At 47.0% G+C, this 14,362-nt stretch overlaps 1 protein-coding gene and 1 non-coding gene across 2 annotated transcripts; one reads left to right on the forward strand and one right to left on the reverse strand.

Annotated features, from left to right (window-relative positions):
* Nucleotides 1-407: 407 nt before the first annotated feature.
* trnaa-agc lies at nt 408-480 on the reverse strand. The gene has a single exon. It is a non-coding gene; the product is annotated as a tRNA-Ala (tRNA).
* Nucleotides 481-5,720: 5,240 nt separating this feature from the next.
* On the forward strand, nt 5,721-8,797 carry LOC110533128. Its single transcript, XM_036990514.1, has 4 exons — nt 5,721-5,738; nt 7,343-7,804; nt 7,928-7,965; nt 8,708-8,797. Exons 2-4 carry the CDS (start codon nt 7,651-7,653, stop codon nt 8,753-8,755), a joined length of 240 nt encoding a protein of 79 aa, XP_036846409.1. The 5' UTR covers nt 5,721-5,738; nt 7,343-7,650; the 3' UTR covers nt 8,756-8,797.
* The last annotated feature ends 5,565 nt before the right edge of the window (nt 8,798-14,362 follow it).

A 14,362-nucleotide genomic window follows, 5' to 3' on the forward strand; every position in this document is an offset into this window, starting at 1 on the left:
GAACCCTTGTCCTGGATTTTTTTTTTATTAATCCGGACAGACTATGACTAGATTTTGTCTGATCAGGGTGAAAAACTAGCCCTATCAAATCTAAGGGGAACTGCTGAAAGAGGGAAAGGGTGATTTTGTGGTTAGAGAGCAATAACACTATATGCTGTGAGTACAGGGATGGGATTTCTGTCACCAATGTGGCAATGAGGGTTTGAAAAGAACTTGAACCAGGCAGCATCGCTGGAGGCAAAGAATGAGCACACAGCCACACCTGTACCAAATGTCCCGAATCCCGACCTCTTCCTTACAGAGGGGAATAGCAATTTTAAAAATTAACTGTACACGGGCCAGGGTATTTATCTTATTAAGATGCGACATCAATACAAGGTGGGCATTTTTTATTTCACAAAAAAATGTGGAGGATGCGGGCATCGATCCCGCTACCTCTCGCATGCTAAGCGAGCGCTCTACCATTTGAGCTAATCCCCCGATGTGTCAGTACGGGACCACGTGAGTTTATAAACGAATAGTTATCAAAAACATCACTATGGTGCTGGCGATTGTTCAGTTAATGTACTTATTACTTCTATACAGCGGCAGCCACAGTGAGTCTACGCAAAACTAACATTTCCCTTATTCCCTTTTTCATCTGAATGATCTAATTTGGTTTATACTGTACTGAGTCATATTGGGTGGGTGGAGTAATTGTATGACCAGAAGATGGCGAGCGGGGTTGGAAGTGAGTAAATGAGCCTGCTGTCAAATTAGATACTGTATATGCTTTTTTTAATGCATGGCATCCAAGTGTTCATGAACCGTTTCCACACAATAGTCATGCAATTGATCTAAAGTTGGACGGCATTGCAGATCGGTCAATTCTTACAAGCCTACCCCTGCTAGCACGAGCGTTTGAATGAATGGCTCACTCTTCTCTTCGTTAGCTGACCAGTTAGCAGAAGCTCGCTAGTTAGCTATAGTAAGTCACCAGCAAAACATTGCTGGTATGTGCTTGTGCGTATTTGTACAGAAGTTAATCGTTTCATATGTCCGCTTAGAAAGGTGTTGCTATGGGTGCTTCATGACTTTTGAAATATTCGTAGGGCATTTCGTAACACTGCTCTCAAGGTGGTGGCTAGCTCTGGCTAGTGCAACATTTATTTTCACCCGTCCGTACATGGGGTAGTCTTGGTATTCAGTGTGGCCTAACCTTCTTTAGTTATTTATCTGAGATCTTCTTTCATAATTGTTAGTTAACACAATGGGATTTGTTTTGCAGGATCTTGGGACATCCTGACCTGTAAAATATAATGTGATATGACTAATAAGTGGGCGTCCCCCCCTATCCACTCCTTATCTGCAGAACACAAGTTGCTTGCCATGGGGCCAACGGAGCCATGGTCGGTGAGGGAGAAGCTGTGCTTGGCCGCCTCTGTCATGAAGAGTGGGGACCAGAACTGGTAATGCAGCACGCTTGTCGACCTACATCATGTTACTCTAATAATTTATTTGGACAGACCAGTCGAATCTTAGCCAGCCACCAACTTTCACTGAGTAAGACTTCCATTAATGGAAACAAGCAATAGGGTAATTGTCAGGCAATTGATTATGTGAGGAAAGATTTTCGAATAGAACTGGTGAGTCGAATAGGAATTGTGATGATGTAAATATAGGATATCCATACCCACAGGGTGTCTGTCAGTCGAGCCATCAAACCATTTGCAGAGCCAGGACGATCCCCTGACTGGTTCTCACAAAAGGTAGGCTATGCTTCAATAGATGAACACCATGAACAAACAAGAACCTGATGATAGCATCTAAAATATATTAGCTTTGGTGCCCACAATGCAGTAACCCTATGGACTCTTGCCGAAAGGGTTGATTGAGTGAGATTGGTGGCATGCGTCCTTCAACAGTTCGCCTATATGCATTTAACAACAGCACACCGCTGTTTTCATTTTTTATTTGTTATTTTATTTTAGATAATCATTTTTGGGATGGTTACATGTTTTCAGTGTAAAGTTAAACAACTAAAGCCAAATATAAAGTGTATAGAAAATGTAATTGACCAATATGTTTTTAAACAAGATCATCTTTGAGAACTAACAATTATCAAAATAAAACTAGACAGTTGAGGAGAATCTAAAATGGGAAAAAAAATGCCATGGCATGGGACCCCCATTGATTTAATTATAATGTTTGAGTCACTCAGATAGCATAAAAACATGACATAAGCCATGGAAGAATATGTAGAATTGCAGGAAATTAGCTTTAAAACAGCAACATTTTGTCTCTGCTGCCAAGAGGAAGGCCTCTAAAACGGTGCTGATGGTCACGCCCACAGCCCCGCCCCCCTCACACTAACTTTTCCACTGCTGCTGAAAAGAATCCTCGGGGAAACACTGGTACTTTGCATATTAACTGTACTTTCCCGAGCCCTGTTCATTTTCCATCATTGTCCTCTTCCACTGCCCTGGACTGTCAATAAACTGAGTGTACAAAACATTATGAACACCTGCTCTTTCCATGACATAGACTGACTGAAAGCTAGGATCCCTTATTAATGTCACTTGTTAAATCCACTTCAATCAATGTAGATGAATGGGAGGAGACCTGTTCAAGAAGGGTTTTTAAGCCCAAAGGCAATTGAGACATGGATTGTGTGTGTGCCTTTCAGAGGGTGAATGGGCAAAAAAAATATTTAAGTGCCTTTGAACGGGGTATGGTAGTTGGTACCAGTTTGTGTCAAGAACTGCAACGCTGCTGGGTGTTTCACTCTCAACAGTTTCCCGTGTGCATCAAGAATGGTCCACCACCTAAAGGACATCGAGCCAACTTGACACAACTGTGGGAAGCATTGGAGTCAACATGGGCCAGTGTCCCTGTGGAACGCTTTCGACACCTTGTAGAGTCCATGCCCCGACGAATTGAGTCTGTTCTGAGGGCTGTTCTGAGGGCAAAAGGGGGTGGTGCAACTCAATATTAGGTTCTTCATGTTTTGTACACTCAGTGTATATGCAGCCAGTTGAATTCAAGGAAATAACTGGCTTACTCTTCTCTCTCCCTATCGCTCTCTTTTTCATCTAGCACTGTGCCTCCCAGTACTCAGAGCTCCTGGAGACGACAGAGACCCCAAAGTGAGCACAGCAGTCACCGTTTATGTCGATGTCTTTTCCCGTGTGCGACTGGATCTGTGATGGTCCTGCTGTTGCATTTCCTACAACCAGAGGGGGTTGGAGAACACGGATAGTGTGGCTAGCGTGTTAGTCTGAAGGAGGCAGCTAATGGTTTATGGATGACATGATCTTGTCTGGGTTATGTTCATGACGCGGGTATCTCTCGCCAGACGGAAGCGGGGTGAGAAAGGCGAGGTGGTGGAGACGGTGGAGGATGTGATCGTGCGCAGGCTCACGGCAGAGAGGATTGAGGAGCTGAAGCGCTTGATCAGAGACACACAGGAGAAGCACAGGTACACAGGCTTTGTGCTATCTCAGATCGAGGTGGGACTATCTATTCAAGAGACTCACGGCCTTCGGTAGATCTTTGCTGCTACTTTATTGACCCAACACTGATGTCAACTGTTTGTCTGCTGCATTCACAGGAAGCTGAAGAAAGAGGCAGAGCTGATCCAAGCCGGGCACCTGGACTCCAAACTTGAAGAGCTATGGGGAGAGATTGTGCAGTATGAGACTTTCTGTTACTATTTCTGTATCTCATTACCTGTATCTATTTGTGTTTTTCCGGGGGGGAAAAATGACTTTCTGTGCCTGTCAGGAAGAAGAAACAGGAAGAGGAGGAGGCAGACGTGAAAAGAAAGGCCATAGATACAGCCTATCTAGGTAAAAGATAACCCACTTCATGCACACCACAAGCTACTTTTGCCTGTAGCTTTCCTTTACCTGCTCAGTAACACTATTTCCTTCTATTGCTCCTTGGTCACCCCTTTGTATCAGTCTTATTCCAGACCTTGTAGAACTCAATATACCAGGAAGAATACAGGTTGATTCAGATGCGTTTTATGTTTGTTGAATGATTCAATAAACCCACAGGAGATGTTGAAATAAATATCATGCCAAGGGGTTTGGATGAGGAGCTCCATCAGAAAGTATGTCTAAGGCTGAGATGGATGTGTACACAGCCACAAACGCGGGTCAAAGTCATTAGTGGCTCAACTGTAGTGTGATTGGTCAAACTAAGAACAGTCTCACCCCGACGCCCCACCCCCCTTCCAGCCAGACAGGCGGTGAAGAACACCCCTAAACGAGTGCCCAGTGTGACCGTGCGCTCTCCCCCGGGGTGCGGCTCGCCAAGCCTCGAGTTCTGCCAAGGGGACATACCCCAGAGCACACCCGAGGACCCCAGCACCTCAGTGACTGTGAGTCCCTGTCAGCTACAGGGGAACGGGGCAGGGGCAGGTAGAGAGATGATTGGAGTTCATTAAAAACATTCTGTTTTTGTCAATTTGTCATAGTCAATTTGATGTGCTGCCACATGCTACACGAAATGCCTTTTCTTCGGTCAGCCGGCCCTACTCCCTTGCATGTTATATCCCTCCTTTTCCCTTTTCCCTTTTCCTAACTTCATTTTCCCCTTCCTCTCCGTAGACCCCAGAAGCAGCAGGGTTCATGCCCCTGACTGAGGCCTGTGGGATGGTTGGTGCAGAGTCAGGCCTGGGCACTCTTCTGGATGACTCCCCACAAAAGAAGCTCTTGGGCCAGAAAGCCACGTCACCACCATCCCCTCTCCTCTCTGAGCTACTGAAGAAAGGCAGTTTCATACCCACAAGCCCCAGACTGGTATGTCCGAGAGGAAACACTATATTATGCCATAGGGATTGTTCACTTCCATACTATTGAAAAACATCCACATGTAACGACCCATAGAGCCGTTTCAACATCTCAGACTCATCGTCAGATGATTCCTGTTGCAGTTACAGAGGTGCTGTGTTTGCCTTATAGGTTGGAGATGGTGACCTGCCTGGTAATATGACAATAGCACATGACCTACAGCTCACAGGCTCCATTCTCCCCAGCAGAAAGCTTGCTTCTAGAATGTTTGCAGATGTGTACCTGTCCATGTATGCGTTTGCTAAACTTAGGTAGTCAAATAGTAAACATTTTGTATTGCTTAGCGTGGCATTTGTGATTATTGATCAAGGCTCTGTGCGCTTTGCGTGTTTGTGTGTGTGTATGTGTCCATGTGCGCTAGGTGCCCCTACACTCTCTCGTCTACTGAAGGCCGGGCCTCAGTTCTCAGCTCCGCTGGGCTCCTTGGCCAGCAGCACAGACTCCTCCAGTGCCCTTCTCACTGCTGCTGCACCCCCCCACTATGGACTCTCCCGCCTCACTACACACAGGTCTCTCCCGTTCCCCCCCCCTTCCCCTCACTCCCTCTGCTTTTATACAGGTCCCCCTCTTTCTTTTCTCGTCGTCACTTCCTCTCCAGCATCTTTTCTGTGTCTTTTCAACTGACCGCCACACTACTTACTGTACATGGCATCTCATTCCATCTCATCTCCTCCGACATGAACGTGAAGCCTGTCACCATGATCATGTCCTCCATCTGTTGTCTTTACGCAGAGATTGAATATGAATCATATTATTAAGGCTGTTAATACTACATATATATATATATGTGTGTCTGTATATAGGCAGGGATGAGGTGAGGGCCTCCCCGTGACGGTGCCCTACATGGGAGATGAATTGGACCTGGAGACAGTGGGGGACATCATCGCCATCATTGAGGATAAGGTGCTCGTCCTCCGCCTCGCGCACCTAAAAACGTTGATGGATACCTGTTCTGCCTTTAAAGCCATAGTTACATCAGCCTTCTCTCTAATAATAACTACATAATACAGTGGGGCAAAAAAGTATTTAGTCAGCCACCAATTGTGCAAGTTCTCCCACTTAAAAATATGAGAGAGGCCTGTAATTTTCATCATAGGTACACTTCAACTATGACAGACAAAATGAGAAAAAAATCCAGAAAATCACATTGTAGGATTTTTAATGAATTTATTTGCAAATTACGGTGGAAAAGAAGTATTTGGTCACCTACAAACAAGCAAGATTTCTGGCTCTCACAGACCTGTAACTTCTTCTTTAAGAGGCTCCTCTGTCTTCCACTCGTTACCTGTATTAATGGCACCTGTTTGAACTTGTTATCAGTATAAAAGACACCTGTCCACAATCTCAAACAGTCACACTCCAAACTCCACTATGGCCAAGACCAAAGAGCTGTCAAAGGACACCAGAAACAAAATTGTAGACCTGCACCAGGCTGGGAAGACTGAATCTGCAATAGGTAAGCAGCTTGGTTTGAAGAAATCAACTGTGGGAGCAATTATTAGGAAATTGAAGACAAACAAGACCACTGATAATCTCCCTCGATCTGGGGCTCCACGCAAGATCTCACCCCGTGGGGTCAAAATGATCACAAGAACGGTGAGCAAAAATCCCAGAACCACACGGGGGGACCTAGTGAATGACCTGCAGAGAGCTGGGACCAAAGTAACAAAGCCTACCATCAGTAACACACTACGCCGCCAGGGACTCAAATCCTGCAGTGCCAGACGTGTCTCCCTGCTTAAGCCAGTACATGTCCAGGCCCGTCTGAAGTTTGCTAGAGAGCATTTGGATGATCCAGAAGAAGATTGGGAGAATGTCATATGGTCAGATGAAACCAAAATATAACTTTTTGGTAAAAACTCAACTCGTCGTGTTTGGAGGACAAAGAATGCTGAGTTGCATCCAAAGAACACCATACCTACTGTGAAGCATGAGGGTGGAAACATCATGCTTTGGGGCTGTTTTTCTACAAAGGGAAAACTTGTGAAGACTTACAGAAAACATTTGACCTCTGTCATTGCCAACAAAGGGTATATAACAAAGTATTGAGATAAACTTTTGTTATTGACCAAATACTTATTTTCCACCATAATTTGCAAATAAATTCATTAAAAATCCTACAATGTGATTTTCTGGATTTTTTTTCTCATTTTGCCTGTCATAGTTGAAGTGTACCTATGATGAACATTACAGGCCTCTCTCATCTTTTTAAGTGGGAGAACTTGCACAATTGGTGGCTGACTAAATACTTTTTTGCCCCACTGTAGGTCTTTCTGAGGTGTTTTGAAATGGTGCAGGTAGCCTAGCGTTTTAAGTGCATTAGGCCAGTAACCGAAAGGTCGATGGTTCGAATCCCAGAGCAGACTTGGTGAAAAATCAGTTTATGTTCCCTTGAGCAAAGCACTTAACCCTAATTGCTCCTGGAAGTCACTCTGGATTAGAGTGTCCTGCTTAATGACAAAAAAATGTAAAAATGAAGTGACAGGCTCTAATCTCTCACCCTATAGGGTGATGAGAATGCAGAGGCTCTGGATGCGGCTGCAGTGGAGGCCGCTCTGTCCCTGTGTGAGGAGACGCCCTGTCTGGCCCCCCCTGGAAGCCCGGGCCCTTCAAGCCTCCTGAGTCTAACCCTGCCACCCCCACACAGGCCCCACAAGCCTCCTCCTACTCCTCCCCCCTCCACGGCAGTCTGGAGGTGAAGAGGGAGAGCCTGGAGATACGGGGTGGGGCCTCTGCATGTGACAGCCAGAACAGCTGTACCTCAGGGTACACACACCCCCTGGGCATCAGTGGCCTTCCTCCCTCCTGCTCGTCTATGATGCTGGAGCACAGCCAGCCTATTGGCGCTCGTCTGCAGCATGGGGTCATGGGCGGGGCCGATGGGGAGGAAAGCCCTGTCTCTCCCCATGCCACCATCAAGTGTGAGAGTGAAGAGTGGACGCAGCAAGGAGCTGACACACCACACGCAGGTATACACACACTCCTAGCCCTGGCACAATAAACTTACAGCCATACAAGATGCCAAAATCAACCTGTTGTGTTCTTCGCATGACTGCCTGTTTCTCTCTCTCTCTTTTCCCTTTGTCCCTCAGACTCTGAGGGTGGCCCCATGACAAGAGGACACTCCAAGGTACACGTCCCACTGAAGAGAGAACAGACTTGTGCTGAGACCTGTTTTCCTTTTGTTAGAACAGGGCTCTTCAACCTTTTCTTGCCAAGGGACCCCCGCCCAGGCGACCCAGGGAACCCCATCATAAGTTAACAACAAAAAAGTCCTGTCTTATTATCAATCACATTCATTTATGAAGCCCTTTTTACATCAGCAGATGCCACTAAGTGCTTGTACAGAAACCCAGCCTAAAACCCCAAACAGCAAGCAATGCCGATGTAGAAGCACAGTGGCTAGGAAAAACTCCCTAAAAAGGCAGGAACCTGAGAAGAAACCCAGAGAGGAACCAGGCTCTGAGGAGTGGCCAGATTATAAATGTACATGGCCATTAAGGCCAGGTTGTTCTCCAAGATTTTCAAACATTCATAAATGAACAGTAGGGTCAAATAATAATCACAGTGGTTGTAGAGGGTGCAACAGGTCAGCACCTCAGCAGTAAATGGTGAATCATCAGGTGAATGGTAATGACAAGAAGAAGTAATCAACATTTTCAAATTAATTGATTTGGTAGATATTTTTTTGTTAATTTGACCTCCCACACATTATAATTGTGAGAGGAAGTATACACTAGCAGGTCCTTTTTCAAAGCCTGTGCGAAATACTCCGATGAGCGGAATTTGCTCAGTATTAGGAGGACAAAGGATTCTCCTCTTTTCTACTGTAGGTATCTAACTCAGTCTCTGTACCCGTGTTGCGTGTGAAGGAGGAAGAGGAGAGGGGTAGCGACGGAGAGGAGTGCCTCAGAGACTAAAGAGGGCCCGGATGGGGGGGGGGGGGGTGAAGAGGCCTACCCCTACCATGCAGCCTGCCTCTCATTTTAGCTTTTGAAAGTGATGCCCTTGCTGTTTTCCTGGCGCAGGTATGCTAATGTGTTCCTGCAGCCTGTGACTGATGACATTGCCCCGGGGTATCATATTATTGTGCACAGGTAAGCACTGACCACTGACACAGACGACAGGCGCTTTCTCTGCTGGCTTGGTCGCCCATGGACCTATTGGACACTCTGACCATCTCCGTTCTCCTCCGCCCCAGGCCCATGGACCTGTTGGATACTCTGATCATCTCCGTTCTCCTCCGCCCATGGACCTATTGGACACTCTGACCATCTCCGTTCTCCTCCGCCCCAGGCCCATGGACCTATTGGACACTCTGACCATCTCCGTTCTCCTCCGCCCCAGGCCCATGGACCTGTTGGATACTCTGACCATCTCCGTTCTCCTCCGCCCATGGACCTATTGGACACTCTGACCATCTCCGTTCTCCTCCGCCCCAGGCCCATGGACCTATTGGACACTCTGACCATCTCCGTTCTCCTCCGCCCCAGGCCCATGGACCTATTGGACACTCTGACCATCTCCGTTCTCCTCCGCCCCAGGCCCATGGACCTGTTGGATACTCTGACCATCTCCGTTCTCCTCCGCCCATGGACCTATTGGACACTCTGACCATCTCCGTTCTCCTCCGCCCCAGGCCCATGGACCTGTTGGACACTCTGACCATCTCCGTTCTCCTCCGCCCAAGGCCCATGGACCTGTTGGACACTCTGACCATCTCCGTTCTCCTCCGCCCCAGGCCCATGGACATATTGGACACTCTGACCATCTCCGTTCTCCTCCGCCCCAGGCCCATGGACCTGTTGGACACTCTGACCATCTCCGTTCTCCTCCGCCCCAGGCCCATGGACCTGTTGGACACTGACCATCTCCGTTCTCCTCCGCCCCAGGCCCATGGACCTGTTGGACACTCTGACCATCTCCGTTCTCCTCCGCCCCAGGTCCATGGACCTGTTGGACACTGACCATCTCCGTTCTCCTCCGCCCCAGGCCCATGGACCTGTTGGACACTCTGACCATCTCCGTTCTCCTCCGCCCATGGACCTATTGGACACTCTGACCATCTCCGTTCTCCTCCGCCCCAGGCCCATGGACCTGTTGGATACTCTGACCATCTCCGTTCTCCTCCGCCCATGGACCTATTGGACACTCTGACCATCTCCGTTCTCCTCCGCCCCAGGCCCATGGACCTATTGGACACTCTGACCATCTCCGTTCTCCTCCGCCCCAGGCCCATGGACCTGTTGGATACTCTGACCATCTCCGTTCTCCTCCGCCCATGGACCTATTGGACACTCTGACCATCTCCGTTCTCCTCCGCCCCAGGCCCATGGACCTATTGGACACTCTGACCATCTCCGTTCTCCTCCGCCCCAGGCCCATGGACCTATTGGACACTCTGACCATCTCCGTTCTCCTCCGCCCCAGGCCCATGGACCTGTTGGATACTCTGACCATCTCCGTTCTCCTCCGCCCATGGACCTATTGGACACTCTGACCATCTCCGTTCTCCTCCGCCCCAGGCCCATGGACCTGTTGGACACTCTGACCATCTCCGTTCTCCTCCGCCCAAGGCCCATGGACCTGTTGGACACTCTGACCATCTCCGTTCTCCTCCGCCCCAGGCCCATGGACATATTGGACACTCTGACCATCTCCGTTCTCCTCCGCCCCAGGCCCATGGACCTGTTGGACACTCTGACCATCTCCGTTCTCCTCCGCCCCAGGCCCATGGACCTGTTGGACACTGACCATCTCCGTTCTCCTCCGCCCCAGGCCCATGGACCTGTTGGACACTCTGACCATCTCCGTTCTCCTCCGCCCCAGGTCCATGGACCTGTTGGACACTGACCATCTCCGTTCTCCTCCGCCCCAGGCCCATGGACCTGTTGGACACTCTGACCATCTCCGTTCTCCTCCGCCCCAGGCCCATGGACCTGTTGGACACTCTGACCATCTCCGTTCTCCTCCACCCCAGGCCCATGGACCTGTCCACCATTAAGAAGAGCATTGAGACCGGTCTGATCCGCACCACGGCAGAGTTCCAGCGGGACATCATGCTGATGTTCCAGAACGCGGTGATGTACAACAGCTGTGACCACGACGTGTTCCACATGGCCCTGGAGATGCAGAGGGACGTCCTGGAGCAGATCCAGCAGTTCCTGGCCACACAGCTCACCATGCAGACCTCCGAGTCGGGCGTCAGCGCCAAGAGCCTGAGGGGCCAGAAGAGCACCCGCAAGCAGGACAAGGTGCTCCTCTCAGTGGGACCGCACGGGACTGAGGGTCTTTAGATAGGGGGTGGGAGGAGAGGAGAGAGTATTGGGAATGGAGAGGAAAGGAAAGTGAGGATTTGGGGATGCAAGAAGCGACAGATTAGGGATCTGTTTAACTGCAGAGGAAAGGAGAGGACACAAGTCTCTTACCTTTTGGAAGGCAGCTAAACACACTCCTAGATCTTATAGGAGGGGCGCCATGTATGTCAGTCATGGGTGTTTTCCTAATGCATGATCATGTGCTTCGGTGTTAATTTTATCCATTTCCCCACTGAAATCCTTCTCTAGTCTCCTTTCTGAGTTGCACTCGATGGAGACCATACAGTTGGTGGGCTTTATGGGCTTAGATGGTGATGAACTCATGATAGTAGATAGGAACCTGACTCCCTCCGATAATACTGCTAATGCTGTTGAATTGCATTACAGACACAAAACACAAAATAGTCAAACGCACGCACTGCACCCATACCTGTGCAGATATAGAGACAACGCGAGACAAAGATCCCTTGCGAGTCCACGCCGTTGAAATCAAATCAAAGTTGATTTGTCACGTGCACAGGATACAGCAGGTGTTAACAGGGGTGTGAAATGCTTGCCTTGCAAGCTCTTCCTCAACATGCAATACTAAGTCATATAAAATAAATACACACCAGAAACTACACTGTATACAAGGTCAGAACCAGTACAGTACCAATCAATGTCAGGGATACTGGTGAAAGTGTAGGTAAGGCTATGCATATGTAATCTGGTTAAATTTCTCTCAACTCTCTCAACTGTCAATTTGATACACACACACACACACACTGATATATTTTCTTTCTCATCCTTCATTCTTCATCTTTTCACTGCCTCTGTGTCTACGCTTGTGTGTGTGTTAGCTTTTTGTTAGCTTCATTGATCTGTGTTTGTATCTGTGTCGTGTGTGTGTGTGTCTGTCGTGTGTGTGTGTACCCCACTTCACTGCATCAATGTGTGTAAAGACATAGCCATGGCAGCGCTCCAACCTTGTGTTCCTCTCCAGTGTCTCTGGCTGGTAGATAGTCTCAAAGCAGGAGAGAGGCTCAAGGTTTAGAGGTGTGGGGGTTTAGAATGGATTTAGTGGGGCAGATTCAATTTGTATTATAGTATTTTTTGGATCAGCTTTAATATTGCACGTAGATTGTGGCTTCTATCAGTGTAATTGTCTGCATCATTTCCAATCCCCCTTTATGTTTAAACACACACCTACTCATTCAAAGGTTTTTCTTTATTTTTAATAAAGACTAATAGTGAAGACATCAAAACTATGAAATAAGACATATGGAATAATGTAGTAACAGAAAAGGTGTTAAACAAAAAAATATATTTATATTTGCCTTGATGACAGCTTTGCACACTCTTGGCATTCTCTCAACCAGCTTCACCTGGAATGCTTTTCCAACAGTCTTGAAGGAGTTCCCACATATGCTGAGCACTTGTTGGCTGCTCTTCCTTTACTCTGCGGTCTAACTCATCCCAACCATCTCAATTGGGTTGAGGTCTGGTGATTGTGGAGACCAGGTCATCTGATGCAGCACTCATCACTCTCCTTGGTCAAACAGCCCTAACACAGCCTGGAGATGTGTTTTGGGTCATTGTCCTGTTGAGAAACAAATGATAGTCCCACTAAGCACAAACCAGATGGGATGGCGTATCGCTGCCGAATGCTGTGGTAGCCATGCTGGTTAAGTGTGCCTTGAATTCTAAATAAATCACAGTGTCACCAGCAAAGCACCATCACACCTCCTCATCCATGCTTCACGGTAGGAAGCACACATGCAGAGATCATCACTCTGCGTCTCACAAAGACTCGGTGGTTGGAACCAAAAATGTCAAATTTGGACTCGTCAGACCAAAGGCCAGATTTTCACAGTTCTAATGTCCATTGCTCGTGTTTCTTGGCCCAAGCAAGTCTCTTCTTTTTATTGATGTCCTTTAGTAGTGGTTTCTTTGAAGCAATTCGACCATGAAGGCCTGGTTCACGCAGTCTCCTCTGAACAGTTGATGTTGAGATGTCTGTTACTTGAACTCTGTGAAGCATTTATTTGGGCTCCAATCTGAGGTTGGTAACTCAAATGAACGTATCCTTTGCAGCAGAGGGAACTCTGGGTCTTCTTTTCCTAGGGCGGTCCTCATGAGAGCCAGTTTCATCATAGCTCTTGATGGTTTTTACAACTGCACTTGAAGAAACTTTCAAAGTTCTTGAAATTTTCCACATTGACTGGCCTTCATGTCTTAAAGTAATGATGGACTGTCATTTATCTTTGCCTATTTGAGCTGTTCTTGCCATAATATGGACTTGGTCTTAGACCTATTTGGTAAATCTTCTGTATGCCAACCCTACCTTGTCACAACACAACTGATTGGTCCAAACACATTAAGAAGGAAAAAAATGATCCAAATGAACTTTTAACAAGGCACACCTGTTAATTGAAATGCATTCCAGGTGACTACCTCATGAAGCTGGTTGGTTGAGAGAATGCCAAAGAGTGTCCAAAGTTGTCATCAAGGCAAAGGTTGGCTACTTTGAAGAATTGCAAATATAACATATATTTTGATTTGTTAAACACTTTTTTTGATTGCATGATTCCATATGTGTTATATATTTGGAGTAAACTAATGGATAGCAATACTTAGTCTTCTACTTCCAGTTCCTACAGACGGTATATTTTACAATAGTTATCGTTTGTTTGTTTTTAGGCCCAGGCTTCAGCTACCCTCAACCCCTCCCATCTTTCTCGATCTCGTCCAGTTTTGATTTCTAGCCGACGCATATTTTTCCACTGTGATGTTTCACGAAAGTTCTGAACCTCTCTATTCTTGTCGTTTCTACAGATTGTAAATGAAAGATACATATTTTTGCTACGAGTATTATATTATAGTATTTGAAACTAAAGTTATTTGCAGTGCTACAGAATATTCATATTTGGCCAAAAGTCACATGGTACATGTTGTTGCATTTTGGAGCTCAAGTTTTAAGATGGAATGCTTATATTTAGTTCATCACAACACAAAAAGGCTCCAACGATATCTTTACAATCCAAGTCAGGAATTGGTTACCCACCTGCGTTTAAGTAAAGGAGTTGGGTCCGTTCTTGGACCACTCCTGTGAGAAGATGGATCCTGCTTCAGTATGTGTTCCCACAGGTTTATATTCTATACAGTATTTATAGTGTCCATGACCGGTGGTGTTCACTTATTTTATACCCTCCATGTTTTTCTGTATAGGAT

This window comes from Oncorhynchus mykiss, chromosome 10 (genome assembly GCF_013265735.2).
Source record: "Oncorhynchus mykiss isolate Arlee chromosome 10, USDA_OmykA_1.1, whole genome shotgun sequence".
Lineage (NCBI taxonomy): Eukaryota > Metazoa > Chordata > Actinopteri > Salmoniformes > Salmonidae > Oncorhynchus > Oncorhynchus mykiss.

Coding starts and splice junctions, on each gene's coding strand:
- LOC110533128 (XM_036990514.1), top strand. CDS start 7,651: ATGATGCTGGAGCACAGCCAGCCTATTGGCGCTCGTCTGCAGCATGGG. Junction 7,805..7,927: donor AGCTGACACACCACACGCAG/GTATACACACAC, acceptor TTTGTCCCTCAG/ACTCTGAGGGTGGCCCCATG. Junction 7,966..8,707: donor TGACAAGAGGACACTCCAAG/GTACACGTCCCA, acceptor TTGCGTGTGAAG/GAGGAAGAGGAGAGGGGTAG.